At 38.0% G+C, this 17,564-nt stretch overlaps 1 protein-coding gene across 2 annotated transcripts in view; it reads left to right on the plus strand.

Moving 5' to 3' along the window:
• The window catches only part of fkbp15b (FKBP prolyl isomerase family member 15b), a 32,776-nt gene that overhangs the window by 5,205 nt on the left and 10,007 nt on the right, over positions 1-17,564 (plus strand). The window contains exons 3-23 of one of the 2 annotated variants that reach the window (XM_051902288.1): positions 3,393-3,471; positions 3,685-3,754; positions 3,838-3,912; positions 3,995-4,093; positions 4,168-4,317; positions 4,739-4,807; positions 4,883-5,026; positions 5,445-5,572; positions 5,678-5,726; positions 6,927-7,052; positions 7,227-7,317; positions 7,462-7,538; positions 9,247-9,289; positions 9,436-9,545; positions 9,629-9,727; positions 9,806-9,900; positions 10,996-11,098; positions 13,082-13,114; positions 13,414-13,585; positions 16,681-16,817; positions 16,920-17,075. In XM_051902288.1, the coding sequence (XP_051758248.1) occupies positions 3,393-3,471; positions 3,685-3,754; positions 3,838-3,912; positions 3,995-4,093; positions 4,168-4,317; positions 4,739-4,807; positions 4,883-5,026; positions 5,445-5,572; positions 5,678-5,726; positions 6,927-7,052; positions 7,227-7,317; positions 7,462-7,538; positions 9,247-9,289; positions 9,436-9,545; positions 9,629-9,727; positions 9,806-9,900; positions 10,996-11,098; positions 13,082-13,114; positions 13,414-13,585; positions 16,681-16,817; positions 16,920-17,075 (2,105 nt within the window). The remainder of the gene's footprint in view (positions 1-3,392; positions 3,472-3,684; positions 3,755-3,837; positions 3,913-3,994; positions 4,094-4,167; positions 4,318-4,738; positions 4,808-4,882; positions 5,027-5,444; positions 5,573-5,677; positions 5,727-6,926; positions 7,053-7,226; positions 7,318-7,461; positions 7,539-9,246; positions 9,290-9,435; positions 9,546-9,628; positions 9,728-9,805; positions 9,901-10,995; positions 11,099-13,081; positions 13,115-13,413; positions 13,586-16,680; positions 16,818-16,919; positions 17,076-17,564) is intronic. The other variant, XM_051902289.1, reaches the window with a different exon arrangement.

Below are 17,564 nucleotides of genomic sequence, written 5' to 3' on the forward strand. Positions count from 1 at the left end.
AAGATGTGATGGATTCTATTGTTCAGTTGGCACTTTCACCCCAAAATGGCTGTCGCGCCACCTAGTGACTGTTACCCCAAAAAGCATCAGAGTTTCGCCTCTTGGGTTCTATACTCTTTGACGGCGTTCTCTCCATATTTATGGTTCTTTGCAGTCTTTAGCCGCTGCCTACAATGCGCTGGATCCTTCACCGGAAACCGAAAGTAACTCGCTCCCGCTAAACTTTGAATTCCTGCACCCGGAAACAATAGAAGTTGACACCATTATGATTAAAAGTTTGCTAAGAAGTATTTCCTACTAAAGCAAGGTGGTATTTGACTCTGGTAAGCATATTCATAGCACAATGGGAGTGGCCTTGGATGGCAACATGCCCAGTGCATTTTGGCTGTTTAACTTTTCCTACCTATTTGGCAAAAAGGAAGACAACAGCCTTTTCTGTTTTCTCTAGTCAGATAGCACTGATTTCAGTTTTATTTGCCTTTCTGCTGTATAGGCAGCCCAGTTTTACTGAAAGCCCATTTTGCCAGCGTTGAAGTACTCCTTTTGCTTAAGAGTTATAAGCCATGAAACAAGTTGTGAGGTGAATCATTATCAACATTACAAAGTTTTATTAGAAGCAAAATGGTATTTGAAAATCAGACAGAAAGACTGTGAACTTGACGGCTTTAATGAGGGGAAAGAACTACAATCCCATGAAGCATTGCGAATAACAATCGAATTAAAGATGGAGGAATATAGATTGAAAGATTTTGAGATATATATATATATATCACTTTTTCCACATTTTGTTATATTACAGCCTTATTCCAAAAGGGATTAAATTCATTATTTTCCTCAAAATTCTACAAACAATACCCCATAATGACATCGTGAAAGAAGTTTGTTTGAAATCTGTGCAAATTTATTTAAAAAAAAAAAAAATCACATGTACATAAGTATTCACAGCCTTTGCTCGATACTTTGTTAAAGCACCTTTGGCACCAATTACAGCCTCAAGTCTTTTTGAGTGTGATGCTACAAGCTTGGCACACCTATTTTTGGGCAGTTTCTCTCATTCTTCTTTGCAGGACCTCTCAAGCTCCATCAGGTTGGATGGGGAGTGTCGGATCACAGCCATTTTCAGATCTCTCCAGAGATGTTCAATCGGGTTCAAGTCTGGGCTCTGTCTGGGCCACTCAAGGACATTCACAGAGTTGTCCCGTAGCTACTCCTGTGTTATCTTGGCTGTGTGCTTAGGGTCGATGTCCTGTTGGAGGATGAACCTTCGCCCCAGTCTGAGGTCCAGAGCGCTCTGGAGCAGGTTTTCATCAAGGATGTCTCTGTACATTGCTGCATTCATCTTTCCCTCGATCCTGACTAGTCTCCCAGTTCCTGCCGCTGAAAAACATCCCCACAGCATGATGCTCACCATGCTTCACTGTAGGGATGGTATTGACCAGGTGATGAGCGGTGCCTGGTTTCCTCCAGACATGACGCTTTCTATTCAGACCAAAGAGTTCGATCTTTGTTTCATCAGACCAGAGAATTTTGTTTCTCATGGTCTGAGAGTCCTCCAGACGGGCTGTCATGTGCCTTTTACTGAGGAGTGACTTCCGACTGGCCACTCTACCATACAGGCCTGATTGGTGGAGTGCTGCAGAGATGGTTGTTCTTCTGGAAGATTCTCCTCTCTCCACAGAAAAACGCTGGAGCTCTGTCAGAGTGACTATCGGGTTCTTGGTCACCTCCCTGATTAAGGGCCTTCTCCCCCGATCGCTCAGTTTGGCCGGGCGACCCGCTCTAGGAAGAGTCCTAGTGGTTCCAAACTTCTTCCATTTACGGATGATGGAGGCCACTGTGCTCACTGGGACCTTCAGTGCTGCAGAAATGTTTCTGTACCCTTCCCCACATCTGTGCCTCGATACAATCTCGGAGGTCTACAGACAATTCCTTCATGGCTTGGTTTGTGCTCTCACATGCACTATTAACTGTGGGACCTTTTATAGACAGGTGTGTGCCTTTCCAAATCATGTCCAATCAACTGAATTTACCACAGGTGGACTCCAGTCAAGTTGTAGAAACATCTCAAGGATGATCAGTGGAAACAGGATGCACCTGAGCTCAATTTTGAGAGTCATGGCAAAGGCTGTGAATACTTACATATGTACATGTGATTTTTTTTTTTTTTTTTGATAAATTTGCAAAGATTTCAAACAAACTTATTTCACGATGTCATTATGGGGTATTGTTTGTAGAATTTTGAGGAAAATAACGAATTTAATCCCTTTTGGAATAAGGCTGTCACATAACAAAATGTGGAAAAAAGTGAAGCGCTGTGAATACTTTCTGGATGCACTGTATATACCAATATTTAAGTAGTATTTAGACTCATTTGCAGTGCTTCAACACTTTTTTTTGGCGCAATTTCATTGTCGCAGTTCTCTGATTGGTGGAGATTTCTTTGCAGAATCATGGGTAATGTAGTTTTTCACCAGGAATTCCACTATTACACATGATTATTTAAAGATTACATTGAAATCATGCAGGCTGATGGCTTCAACAAAATCATATACCAGCCTTGGAGCTCACAGTATGTCTGTCTTTAACAGTTTATAGCGTTATATTGTCAAAAATACATTTCCTAATAGATACAATGAATGAGAATTTTACTTCCGGAACCTGACTGTTGCACTCAAAAATAAAATCGGTAACACTTTATTTTAGGGTCTTTTAACTAGTTGCTTATTAGCATGCATATTAATAGAATATTGGCTATTTATTATTACTTATTAAGCACATATTAATGACTTATTCTGCATGACCTTATTCTACATCCCTTAATCCTACCCAATACCTAAACTTAACAACTACCTTACTAGCTATTAATAAGCAGTAAATTAGGAGTTTATTGAGGGGAAAAGTCGTAGTTAATAGTTTATATGTGTTCCCTATACTAAAGGGTTACCATAAAATCTTAATATTTTAACATTGTAGATTCGCTAATAATGAAACAATGATATGTGTTCTTGTTCATTAAGAATGAAACACTGATATTCTTAATTCACTAACTCTTTTTTCGCTTAGATTACATTCATTTAATGGCAGGTTTCATTTGGCGATAATAGCGTGATTGCACTGGGCATTTTTGTGAATAAAGCGCAATTTATAATGAGCCTAATTAGGAGCCGTGTTTGAATGTGAATGATTAAATATTAAAGACGCAACACAATTTCAGTACTGTGCCCGTTAAACTGGATTTTGAGTGGCTGGTGAATGAGACACAGATGTTTGTGCTGTGCAAAAGAGGCAAAATTGTTTCGTGAATTTCCCCATAAGTGGACATTATGGAAAAAAACTATAAAAAGTATGATACTACTCCTTTAATGTAAATTTTTCTGACAATGTTTTTACAGGACCCCCAACCCAAAAGCCAGCCTCTGCTCAGAATCCTCCTGCTGTTCTCTGTGCTACTGCAGTACATGCCTACAGATAGTAAGTTGGAAAAGAATATTGTGTATTTGTTATTTAGTCTGTTTGCTGTCAGTGTCATGGTAGTCGGCACTTGGTTGGCACGCTTATTATATTGCCCTTTTATTTCCAAAGCAAAGTACATGCTAGAATTTACATGTAAAGATTTATCTTGGGCATTGATTGTCTGTGGTTAGTTTGCAGATTAATGCAGTGATCACTGTTTTCTCTGTGCAGTGTTAACGGACAGTATGCAAAACAAGGCAAGCTGGGAGCTGCGGTCCTTGGAAATCATACCACTAAAGAGGTTAGAATGATCACATGTTTTTTGACTGAGTCTTAAATAGAGATGTTTATAACACAAACACACTTGTCTGAACTCTTCTTCAGTACAAGATCCTGCTGTATGTCAGTCAACAGAAGCAGGTGACGGCCGCCAGGATCCACAGAGGCTTCATCCTCACTGTGAGCTCTTATTCGCACAATTAAAGACAGGCAACATGTTTGTTTTCTGTATGTTGTTTGTAATGGTCTCTCTCGCATTCAGGTCCAGCCCAGTAACTACTGCACGTTTTATGATGACCAGAGACAGAATTGGTCACTGATGTTTGAATCAGAGAAAGCAGCTACAGACTTTTCTAAAGAGGTTTGTATTTTGTGGGGTCTTCATCACCTGGTATTGTGTGAGGAGATTCTTACGCAGCAATGTCATTGTTTCAGGTTTGTCTTGCCAAAGTGAACTGCGGCGGTCCGGTAGACTCTGTCGTGACCCAGGATCTTCTTCTTGGTGAGGGTCAGGGTGTGGAGAATGGAGACTCTTTAGAGGTGGCGTACTCTGGTTGGCTGCTGCAAAACCACACCATCGGACAGGTAAAGATGTTTATCAATGACCACGTTTATGTGAACACAGGGCCTAAAATGGGCATGGCTTAGGCGAGTTAATAAGCTGCCATTATGATCTGATTTGATGCTCAAGAAACATTTCTGATTATTATCAATATTGAAAACAGTTGTTGCTTCATATTTTTGTTTAAACTGTGATACATATTTTTTCAGGATTCTTTGAATAGAAAGTTCGAAAGAACAGCATTCATTTGAAATATAAATCTTTTGTAACATTATAAATGTCTTAACTGTCACTTTTGATCATTTTAATGTGTCCTTGCTGAATAAAAGTATTCATTTCTTTAAAAATAAAATAAAAAATCACACTTTATCCATAGATGATTTGTTTTATTTCCTGCCACCCAACTTTATCCAAATTCTTTTGGTTTATTTTCTTCTCCTCCAGATGTTTGACTCCAATCTGAACAAAGACAAGCTGCTGAGACTGAAGCTCGGGGCTGGTAAGGTCATTAAGGTGAGGGGGAAGTTGACTTTTATGTGTCATTATCACTCATTTGGCAGAGTAAAGTGATTTCTCTTCGTCTCTCAGGGCTGGGAGGAGGGGATGTTGAACATGCGCAAAGGTGGAAGGCGCCTCATGGTGATTCCGCCCAGTCTCGCGTACGGATCGCAGGGCGTTCCCAACCGCGTGCCTCCGGACAGCATACTAGTCTTTGAAGCGGAGATCCGCCGGGTACGTCATTCTCACATTTACTTTCTCATGACTGACAAAGTTTTGTCAGCTTTTTATGATGTTATATGTTCCAATGTCTTAAAGAGGACCTATTATGCCTTTTTTCAAAGTTTTTGCTTGTTTTTAGCAGGTTTTCATGCTTGAATGTTCAAAAAATACATTTTTTCAGAAACAGTGCACACTGATGTGTAGAATATCTCCCGCTGGAGGGACTTCGCAGACATTTTTCATACTCAAACAGCAACATTTCACACTAAAGAAAGATGAACGTGTAAAAAAGCATAATAGGATCCCATTAATATATACTCAAAAGTATGTCCTTTTCCATCCTCTGACCCAGTACATACTTTGTAGGGTATGCAAATTGAGATACAGCCCTGCTCTCTTCATTATGTGTTCTCTCTTGATGCATGTGCAGGTTAAGTTTGCAAAGGATGGAAGTTCGAGTGATTTGGCGGCTCCGTCTCCGGCTCCCAGCGTTGAGAGTCTGGGCCCCTCTGATTTGAACCAGCACCTCAGCTCTGCCCCACAACCTGGCAAACCCAGGTGAGCCCGACTGGCCTCTTGATGGAGCCTGATTTTAGATGATATTTTAAATGAATAGTATTTGATTGAGGTTCTCTGTTTGCTACATCTCTTCTTTGTTTACAGTGAACCGCCACTTCGAGCAAAATCAAACTCCCTCAGTGAACAGCTCAGTGTAAGTTTTGGTTCTTTTCAGGTGCATCACATGTTTGTTTTTAGCTTTTTTTGTAATGCAGAGTTTTATTGAAGTAAGCATAGCTGGCTTAGTGGTTAGTGCACAAGACACATTGAGCTTGACGTGTTCATATGGGCATTGCAAGTTCTAATCTAGCTTGCAACATATTCTTTCCCCCTTTCAATAAAAATGGCAAAAGGCCAAAAATAAAGAACATACCGTTATAATAAATAGGTATGTACAATATATCTGTGCCATACTGATTATTGGTTGACATTAGGGATTTTATTTATTTTTCCTTTTTTTTTTAGTTAGAAGTTATCACATCTATATCGGTCAATATTGAATGTATACTGTATTTTTAATAGGCTCATTTCTCCTATTTTTACATTTGTTCACATTCATCAATCATTAGACACTGCTGTTCAAAAGATGTTTTTTTTTTTAAGAATTTAATACTTTTATTTAGGAAGGATGCATTTAATTAATCAAAAGTGATAGTAAAGACATTTATAATGTTACAAGTGATCCCTGTTTCAAATAAATGCCGTTCTTTTGAACTTTCATCAACTTTCAGAGACTGAAAGACTAAAAAAAAATGTATCAGTTTCCACAAAAATATGAAGCAGCATGTCTGTTTTCAACATTGATAATAATCAGAAATATTTCTTGAGTGTCAAATCATCATATTAGAATGATTTCTGAAGGATCATGTGACACTGAAGACTGGAGTAATGATGCTGAAAATTCAGCTTTGATCACAGGAATAAATTACATTACGAAAAAATATTCACATAAAAAACGGCTATTTTCAATTGTAAAAATATTTCACAATATTACTGTTTTTACTGTATTTTCGATCAAATAAATACAGCCCTGGTGAGCAGAAGAGACTCAAGAACATTAAAAAAATCTTACCGACCATAAACTTTGGAATTTTATTTAATATTTAATAACACTGTTAAATGCAATCTTTAGCAAATCTCTGAATAAATAGCCATCATTCATAGTTGTTAATTATATTGTTTTTATGCCGAAATTCACTTGTATTATTTTTTTTTGGTAACAAAATTGTATAGACTTTTTTATTATAAGCACTTTATTAGTAATCAGAATTAGTAAAACTAGAATTTTAATATCAATGCATCCCTAATAATAAACTATCTTTATGTTTTCTGACATGTTTTGCACTGTCTCCAGAATCCCGATGCCACTAAAGCTAAACTGATCTCACGCATGGCCAGAATGGGTCAGCCGATGCTGCCCTTCATCGCCGGCCCAGCCTCATCACCCTCACAGCCAGACTCCAGCGACTCTGAACTCGAGGCAAGACTGACTGTTTCTTTACAGTGATCTTACACTGTCTCCTATCAGACACAAACGAGAAACATCTGACACTGTAATCTGTGTTTTACCTTTAATAAAGACATAAAGTATATAAATGTGAGAGAGTGCATGAGTGCCTGTGGAGGTTTACAGATGATCCTGTTATTGCTTCAGGACCCGAGTGTGTCCAGACTCAAGGAACGCAGCAGTGCACCGTCGCCACAGCCTGTACACATGACCTCCGCCCCTCCGCCTTCAGTGCAGGGTAACACGCATGTATCAAATCATATTCTTATGAAGGCCAGTAGTTTAAATGTTTAGCTGAAATGTAGCGGGAAACCACATAAACAACACACAAATTCTCAGTTATTTGCTGTTAAAACTGTTGTATGTGCTCTTTGTGTTCCAGGTACAGCCCTTTTACCTGTTTCTTTGGCAACGGCCAATCCACAGCCCATGATGCCAGGAGTCGTACATGCCTTTCAGGTTGGTAATTCCTTATTGCTGTGTAACTTCATCAGTCAGTCCCTTCAGGATTTCACCAGGACTTTACATGGCCTAAAATGACTAAATTTGCTGCAGATATTTCCCAAATATTGCAGTGACGTTTGCTGCACTTTTTTGTTGTTGTTTTGCATTGAAAACCCACCAGTAATCATGATGTACATGTGTAATTAGTGTTAGTGGCAGCAAGAGTAAATAAATACTCATAATTCTGCTTTAATGAAAATGCAGAATTGTGTCAAACGCAATAGTCGCTAAGGGGCCGTTTACACGACACCACTTTCAAACTTTTTATGCATTTTGGCCATTTATTTACATGACAACGGCGTTTTGGGGGCCTGAAAACGTGAACGTTTGAAAGCGTGTTTCAAAGGTTTTGAAAACGATACTGTTATCGTCTCCTTGTAAACTACAAAAACGTGAATTTGTGAAAACGCTGACATCATGCGCATGCGTGTTACGTGTTTGGTCTGTAGGCGCATAGTGTTTCTTTACAAAGTGACATCGCCATCTACTGGCCTGACAGCAGAACACAACATTTTTAGACGTTTTCCATACGCGAAAAACGCAAAGGACTGTTTTAAATTATTTCATGTTTTACAATTTAACAGTTATATCATTGTCTATTGTTGTAATACTTTTTTTGCATTTTTTAACAATATATAATAGTATAATCAGTAGCTATGTTTCCATCCAAAGTTGTGAATTTAACTAGTGCACAAAATTGGAATATCGTGTAAAACATGAATAAAGCAGCGTTTCCATCCCATGTTTTCAAAAACATGAAATCGTCACTTCTTGGGAAATTGGCACAAAATATCTGTAATTAAAATGGAAGCTGCTGCAATCTGGGAAGTTTTTTCCTCCATCATTAATGAGTTGCGTTTCAGAGCGGCAGACGAAATGCAATAAACGCTGTCGTGTTCTCTTGCGTTCGGATGCTGGTGTTTGGGAACACAATCACAAGAGGGAATTAAACCAAATCAATCTGATGATGACAGACTTTGGCTCAGGCGTTTCAGAATGATCAAACCAACACCTGAGATCCTGTGATGTGATTGGTCCGCTGGTTAGTCCACAGCCTCTGTTGAGTGTGTTTTGGTTGCACATCAAGGGATTTATTTGTTAAATGTGTTTCCATTATAGTTTTTGTTCATGTCTTTTTATTGGATAAAAATTAATCAATAGACAAGTGAAGGTTGTGAATGAATGATTTAGAGAGATTTCCGTTGTTTGAATGGGCCTAATTTTTTAAGTTGAAAACACTTGTATATAACCGTGTGACTCGTTGCTCCATATGGTCGGTCCATCCCTGCTCACTTTAGAGTGGAATTCACTGCAATACAGCAGCAGGACAGTCGAACATGTATTGATTCACTTGTTTTGACTCTGAATTATGTAATTTTATTAGCTAATATTGTTTTTCAGCCTCTCAGGTTAACATTTTTTTGCTGAAAAATTGCAGAAATAAGATAAAAATGCAAGCTGCCTTGATTTTGCGTTTAATTCTGTGATAGAATCGCGAAATCCTGGAGGGACTGATTTTATTACTTAAAGAACAAGATTGATAACAAATGTTGATGTTGGCCAACATTACTATTATTATTGCTTATACTTTTAGTTAAGGATTCAAACAAACCTTTAACACCAAGTATTAAACATCCGTTGACTGTGACTTTCCTCTTTGCAGCCTGTAAGCCAGATGTACCCCACACAGACTGTGCCTTACCAAGGTAAAGATCCCTACAAAACCTGTACAAACTACAACATCTCACCACTTGGACAAAAACATTGCATTTGTTAGTAGTTTATCAGCTGCATAAGTCAATACATTGTTATAGTTAAGGTTGGGATTGTAAATGATGCCTGTCTCTTTAAGGACCTAGTGATGTCACATCCTTCTTGATGACAGAGGCTCGACAACACAACACTGAAATCCGATTGGCTGTTGGGAAAGTGGGAGATAAACTGGACCACTTGTCCTCAAAGGTTGGTACATAATTAGTAGATATTTATAAGTAACTACATTTTACACTTGAACAACATTTTGAGAAATCGCTCTACTTTTTCAGATTGATGACCTACAAAAGCAAGGCAGCGTTTCATTGGGCTTGTCGAACATGTCCATGGAAACAGCCATGATCATGCACAACATTCAGAGAATCATACAGGTAATTTGCAGTGACTGGTCAGATGAACCTTCATTCATAGTTCTCAGTACTCAATAAACCCTCCTATCATTTATTCAGGAGAATGAGTGTCTGAAGAAAGAGGTGTTTGAGAAAAGCTCGCGCATAGAGGAGCAGAACCGCAAGATCAGCGAGCTCATCAATCAGAACCAGAGGTCAGACAATCTCACATTATATTCGGCATCTTCCCTTTTTCTGTTATAGTTTTAGTATCTTCTATATCCTTCATTAAAGAAAAATAGGGCTCCACAATATATCGCAGGGCTCCAGACAAAAACAGTAACATATGTAAACATTTTAACAACCTAATTTTTATAGGATAAAATTGAAATATTAATAAAATTCTTATTAAAATTGGTCTTCCATAATATCATACACTTGTAGATCATGATAACTACAGGTAAAACCACGCATGGCACCTCATTACCATGGTAAAACTATATTGTTTCTATGGTATTTGTTCTGAAAAACAGTGGCCTAAACACATTTAGTATAAATACAAATGCACAAAAACGGCTGTAGTTTAATAACAAATAATACTGTAATTATATTCCATTTACTTTAATACATTTAATACATGTCTACATTAATAATATAATAAAATTCAATATGAATATCCCTCATTTCTGCCACAATACCATGGTTACAGTTAGTGTTACTACAGTAAATCCATGGTAAATGTTGGTGATTTGTGGATTGAAAAGCCTTCTGACTGGATCATAATTTTTGGTCAGGCTGTCATACAAAGAAATTATAAACATGCAAAAGCAAGAGAGAACCAATGAAATATTAATAACTGATTATGTTGTAGTTGAAGTATGCTTTTTCATGTGAGCTTTTTGTTTTTCTATGCATTTTTTGTTACATAGTAAAGTAAAACCTGCAGCTGGTTTGCCTTTTTTTTGCCAAATAATTTTGTCAAATAAAAACCAAGTTTAGTGTTTTGTTCTTCCCACATATTTAAAATATATATCAAATATTTTCCTTATATTTTGATGGTTTAATTGAACTTGTAGGGTCATTAAAGACAAATATCCCCTCTGGACATCACTTTTGGCCACTAATTTATATAGCCGAAAAAGTTTTTCCCAATATCACATAGCATTAGAAGTTAGTTAGTTAAGCTTGCAATGTTAACTGCTTCTGTTACCTGCTCTTGTCCCCATCTCTTCTTTTCCTGTTTTGGAATGGATAGAAATGTCAAAATAACACGGTGTGCTTTGACTCAAGTGGAGTTTGTGTTTGTGTAGGTATGTGGAGCAGAGTAATCTGATGATGGAACAGAGAAACGACTCTCTGAAGAACAGCAGTGAACAGAATCAGACCAGAATACTGCAGGCAGAACAAGACAAGGTAACACTATTAAACAGTCCAGTACTGTACAATAACACCAGAACAACTCTGTTCAAAACCATGCCGTATGTTGCCTACATAGGCTGCTACCTTCTAAGGCAGCATTGTATTCAGGCAGCAACTCCACACGGCATACAGATAGCGCTAATGATGCGATACTCTAATAAAATCAACGACACACAAGCATTCAGTAAAATAGTTTATTTTTATTTTATTAAATTATTTAAAAAAAAAAAACTTTGCTGCTTTCTTAAGCCCAAAGTATACACTGTTTTTATGCATACCTTAGGCTATACGTGTATCTTAGGTACACATGTACTGTTTTCTTATTGCACATACTCATGTGCCATGATTTTTTTTGTTTCTTTTGCACTAATTAGTTTGTCCACAAGGTGGCAACTCTGACCTGTTGTTTCACACTCAAAAAGAAACTGACTAGATGGAACAACAACAAACAACTGGAGACGCAACAACAACAGACAGCCAGTGTCGCTGAGCGCTTGTGTGAGGCAGTTTAGAGAGACTCGCAACTCTAGCTTAAACAGAACAAAGACGTTTTTATCACTCATAACTTCTGGAGAGAAATAACACAGACTCTGAACAAGGGTGAAACTTTCTAGTGTGCATGCGTCGAGTGACTGTCACAATGCTAAAAAAAAAAAAAAGTCGCTTGCAATAGTCTTTTCTTCCTTACTGTGTTGTATATCTGAGTGAATCGCTTCTGGAACAAGGACAAATGTAGGGCGGAGCTTGATTTTGTCCGTGGGGAATTGATTGGATGGTTGTGGTTTGCTATTGGTGGATCTCATGTGAGTGACAGGTTGCCCCGCCCTCTTTATCAGAGAAGTGAAGAGAAGTTATTCTGATTAAAGATTATGAGCCACATGAATTTAAAATAATGATGTGCACCGATAAATCATTTATAATAAACACCGCAATTATCCACAGCACAGCAATATAGGAATCGACATTTTTGATTTCATGGAGACTTTAATGTTTTCTAAAATAGACATCTTTAAGCTACATATCATTTCATTCATCTCTATTTTTTGTTTTGGGATGAAATAGTTTTTCATTTTTGTTTTGTTTTGGCACCATTTTTGTGTTCTGTAAGGACAGAAAAATAGCACTGGATGAATTTTTATCATATGTTAATTTTAAAAATCTTGTATAATATTACTTGCTGTGTTTTTGTTTGCTTGGTTTTCATTGTATTTGTGATATTAGTTTTTTTTTGTAATTTAATTTTTGCCATGAAAATAGCCTCAGATGCTGACATGGCATTAAATAAAATGGTAACACTTTAGTATAGGGAACACATATAAACTATTAACTACGACTTTTCCCTCAATAAACTCCTAATTTACTGCTTATTAATAGTTAGTAAGGTAGTTGTTGAGTTTAGGTATTGGGTAGGATTAAGAGATGTAGAATAAGGTCATGCAGAATAAGGCACTAATATGTGTTTAATAAGTACTAATAAACAGCCAATATTCTAGTTATATTCATGCTAATAAGCAACTAGTTAAAAGACCCTAAAATAAAATGTTACCAATAAAATTATACTACTCGTGTCGAGCGACTATTCACACATGCTGTCAAATGGAGTATACTTAGAAAGGCTTCGTGTTCGACCGTATGAATACACTAAGTGCTTGTGTAAAAAATGAAGTATACTTTGGGTTTTTGTTTTTGGCTGAAACAAAGTGTCACCTTTGTGGTGCAGTATGATATAATCAAAGTTTTGTGGGGGTTTTTGTCAGTATTTCTAAAGTAGATGAGGATGTTTTCCCTGAATTTTTTACGTGCTCTCCACCAATACAAAAGGACACTGAAGAAGAATCTGATGTTCATAATGCAATGACAACTCTTAAATATCTCTCCTGCTCTTTCTTTCTAAACCTGTATCTCTGCTCTGATTGGTTAATTAATGCTACTCTGAATGGCTGAGAGCTTTTAGTGGTGACTGCTCTCTTTTCCCAGCATGCACTGCCACTGGAATTGAGTTGGGATCAGGTGAGCAAAAGCGCTGTCCCGCCTCATCCATTTCTTCATAGTCTTCACACTCTTTCCCATTGTTTATGTTAAATGAAGCATTTGAACTCTTTGTTTTGAACAGGCACCACTCACTAACCAATCAGCTCTCAGCAGGGGTAGATAGTTCTACCACCATATTTTCGCTTCTTATCATTGCTTTCATTTCCTTTTTTGCCTTTTCCATTATAGTCCCATCATCATTTCATCTGAGTTGTCCTGCTGTACCATCAGTAGTGATTAAGCTGGTTTAACGTCAGTCTCTTCTCATCTCTTGGAAGGCACGTTTGACCGAGGAGTTGGCGTCATCTACAGCGCGCGTGTCGGAGCTGCAGCTGGAGTTGAGCGCGCAGCAGCAGAAGGCCGCGGCACTGCAGGCCAAACTCAACTCGGCCCTGCAGGACGGTCAGCAGCACAGCACACAGATCACAGCGCTGGAGGCTCAGACACTGGGTGAGCTTACACTGTCTGCTGACCACGAGTGAAACGGGCTCATCTGTAAATCAGCTGGCTTCTAGTTTCCTTTAGTGATGGGAAGTCTGATTATTTTCCGTGACCTGGTTCTTTTAGACCATTTGTTTCAATGGTGGATAGCCAGATATGTTTCAGTTTAGTTTGTGCCAACTCTGGGTTTTAAGCACCATGAAAGTGGCTCGGCTTTTAGCGGCGTCTATCGCCATTGTAACTTGCTCTACAGGGCAGGTTGTGTTCGGGGTAAGAGATCTCAAACTGAAACTGGACCAATCAGCTGTGAGCAAACTGACACATGTCTGATGCAATAAAGCCACTCCCTCAGTTTTCCGTACTCCAAAAATATTTAACTGAATTAATGCAGCATCTGTTTTTTTTTTTTTTTCCCCGTCATCAAAAATGCTATAAAACAATTCAAGTGCAATAACACACAACAGAAGAACTTAAATCTGTACTGGCACGCTGACAGACACACACAGGACTCAAGCACACAGAAAGCTGGACAAAAACACTCAATACTCAAGTACGCCAAAATGCCCGCTTTGTCGAGTATCCTCTTAAGCACAGTTTTAAAATGAGTTATATGAAGTCTTAAATGAACGTAAAGAGTTGTGAAACAATAGGATGCGTATCATGTGTGTCATCTTAAAGTGACAGCAGCCTAATAAACCTGCTGCTGTGACGTCTGTTATTAAAGGGAACCCCTGGTGTTAAGACTTGTATGGCTTAATATAATGTAAATGATGTGTCTTACTGAAATATGCAGTAGAAAACCCATGGAAGATTTACATTATTTAAAAAATCCATGACATGGCACAGTGCGTTCTATGTCAATGACGTCAAATGGTTGCTCTCACTGAGCTACTGACACCTGTCCTATTGCTATTTTTACCTCAACACAACTCAGAATATAATATGCAATGCCACATTGTAATTTTCAGTCGATGGGCCACAAGAGCAGCGATGTAAGTCTTTATTGCTTTACTAGTGATGAGAGGAGAAAAGAATGGGAAGTTGTGAAGAATGTGGATGAATAAAACTTCTTAACTGCATCTTTGTTTTCTTCACTTTAGCCCTGATGCCTTTGAGGCTTTTCATCTGTATGTTTTGGTGCAACAGTAATCTAGTAACGCATACAGATCTTAATATCCGTGGGGTTCCTTTTAAAACATGATCAGCCTTTTCAATTTGAGCCAGAGCGCAAAATTAGTGAAGATGAAAACATCAAAGCTGTGCAATGTCTCTGTGGCTATTCGAACTACTGTTGTATTATTGACGTGTTAAAATCGTCTGATCACCTGAATGCATTACGCACAGTTAAACGTGCTGAGAAGATGCTACTGTTTATGCGATCACAGATAAGTAAGCTCTTTCAGTAGCTGTGGTCTACTAAAAGCCTCAAAGGCACTAGGGCTAAAGTGAAGAGAACAAAAATGCGGATCTTTAGGAAGTTTTATTCGTCCACATTCTTCACAACTTCCCATTCTTTTCTCCTCTTAAAGCTAGTAAAGCAGTAAAGACTTACATCGCTTCTTTTGTGGCCCATCGACTGAAAATTGGCATTGTATAATATATTTAGAGTTGTGTTGAGGTAAAAATAGCAATAGGACAGTGTCAGTAGCTCACCGAGAACAACCATTTGACGTCATCGACATAGAACGCACCGTACACCTGAACAAAATGGCGCCCCCCTTTGTCCAAATATGTCATGGATTTTTTAAATAATGTAAATCTTTAATGGGTTTTCTACTGCATATTTCAGTAAGAGACATCATTTACGTTATATTAAGCCATACAAGTAATAATACCAGGGGTTTCCTTTAATGTAAATCAAAGAACAAAAGAAAATCACTCACTGCTTTTGACTGAATAACTTTTGTAGCTTTAATAAGGATTAATCTATATTTAATTTATAATTTCTGCAGTGAAGACTGTAAAGTGTTTGATAACTTTATTCTGTTTCTGTAGATTTCCTACCGGTTCGATCAAATATTTAAAATATACTGTCTGTATGTTGTTTCTACATTAATTTGGAGATTAACTGTGAAATTATTACAATATAAAAATATATTAAAAACTTTAACGTTAGGTGTGATTAATCGCGATTAATTACAGAAAAATGTGTGATTAATTAATTTTTTTAATTGATTGACAGCACTAATTAATATATATAGATAATATGTAATATAAATCAGCTTTAGAATCAATTTCTGTAAAAATGCAGTGATTTTTATTTAATTAAAAAAACAAAGGCAGTAACACAAATATTACCATTATGTATAAATAAGTTACTATTTAAATAGTATATCATTGCATTTTTGTCTGCATTACAATAATAATGTGTATTTGAGGGTAAAATATTGTTCCTTAATTGTCTTGAAAATAATGTCACAGTGCTAAAAAATCATCATGTTTAGGCAAATATAATTTCATTCTTTTCTCTTTTTTGTTTTGGGATAAAATATGACCAGGACATATTCTTTTGGGTTTTATTTTATGTTGGCACCATTTTTGCTTTCCGTAAGGACAGAAAAATTACTGGCAGTGGGTAACTGTTGCATCACACAGGATTAAGACACGGGCTGCATCTGAAAACTTCCAAGGATGTTATTCCAAGGTAGGAGGGCATCAAGGCATGTCCGAATCCAAAGTTAGCTTCACTTCCTGTCTCCTAAAGGTACCTTCATCTGATGAATTTTTGAAGGCAGCATAGATGTATCCTTCGGTGCCTTTGATATCCCACAATCCTGTGCTTTCCATTCTGTGATGGTTGATCTAAAAATAAAGATGATGTCTGAAAGTTGCGTTTTCTGGTCAGTTTGTGTGTAATTGTACATTTTTGACCGTTTTCCACATCTGATGTCATTTCTAGCGAGAAATTACTTTTATAGTTATTAAATATTCGCATAGTTCTCACCAAAGCTCACGCTATTTTGCTGTAGATCATTAAACTGTTACACTGCCTCAGAAGTCTGTCTTCGTGAGGTGTCTTTGAACACAAATAGGGGCAGTGAGGCAACAAGTCAGCTGCCTACGTTATTGGTTGCATCCATGGTGTAAGTGTCTGTGTGTTTCAGAGCTGAAGGAGACGGCAGACAGAGTGCAGGGTCAGTACAAGATGGAGAAGCAGAAGCGTAAGGAACTGGAGCTCAAACTCAACAACATGGAGGAAGAGCTGCAGGACATGAAAACAGAGAAGGACAGTCTGGAGCGAGTGAGTTATTGACGCTTCTGTCTGTGTGTACATGTGTGTGAGAGAGAAAATGAATGACTGAACACACTCATCTGAATCTGATGCATTGAACTGTGTGTTCAGACTCTCTCTGAGAGGAAGCGGAAGTGGCAGGCCGAGAGACAGCGCTGCGATGAGGAACTGGAAGAGGTGAGGAGGGCTGGCCAGCAGGAGATGGACAACCTCAGGAGCCAGTTACGTAAAGCCAGAACGAGCACTGACCACGCAGCAGCGGAACAGGTAAATGTGTTTGCATACATGATGACAAGAATAGATTCATACTGAATTCATGGCCAATCAGAATCAGTCATGACCCATTCCTAACACATGGAGCACTGTAATCGGTTTAAAAGCCCAATCCGAATGAAAATGCTCCATATAAACACCTCAATCGGAAATGAAATGAAACCAAATGAAATTGTAATCGGTTTGTGAGGGGTGGGATAAACCTTTCTATAAATCGAACAAAATAAAAACCATGTAAATGAGTTAAACCGATTACTTTGCGTCTACGCCATCACGTCAAGAGGTCAGGGGTCATCAGAATGCAAAATGGCGGCGGCAAAATCAAACTGGAGTAAACCAGAAACAAAACATTTATTAAATACACTGAAGGAACTCAGTGTATCATTACTACGGACCTTCATCCACACGCTTCTGCTTTTCTTTGGAAGGAGGGGTAGTATTGAGATGTTCCTTAGAGATGCACAGCCACTGAAAAGGTCAGCT

Source organism: Ctenopharyngodon idella, chromosome 8, assembly GCF_019924925.1.
Source record: "Ctenopharyngodon idella isolate HZGC_01 chromosome 8, HZGC01, whole genome shotgun sequence".
Lineage (NCBI taxonomy): Eukaryota > Metazoa > Chordata > Actinopteri > Cypriniformes > Xenocyprididae > Ctenopharyngodon > Ctenopharyngodon idella.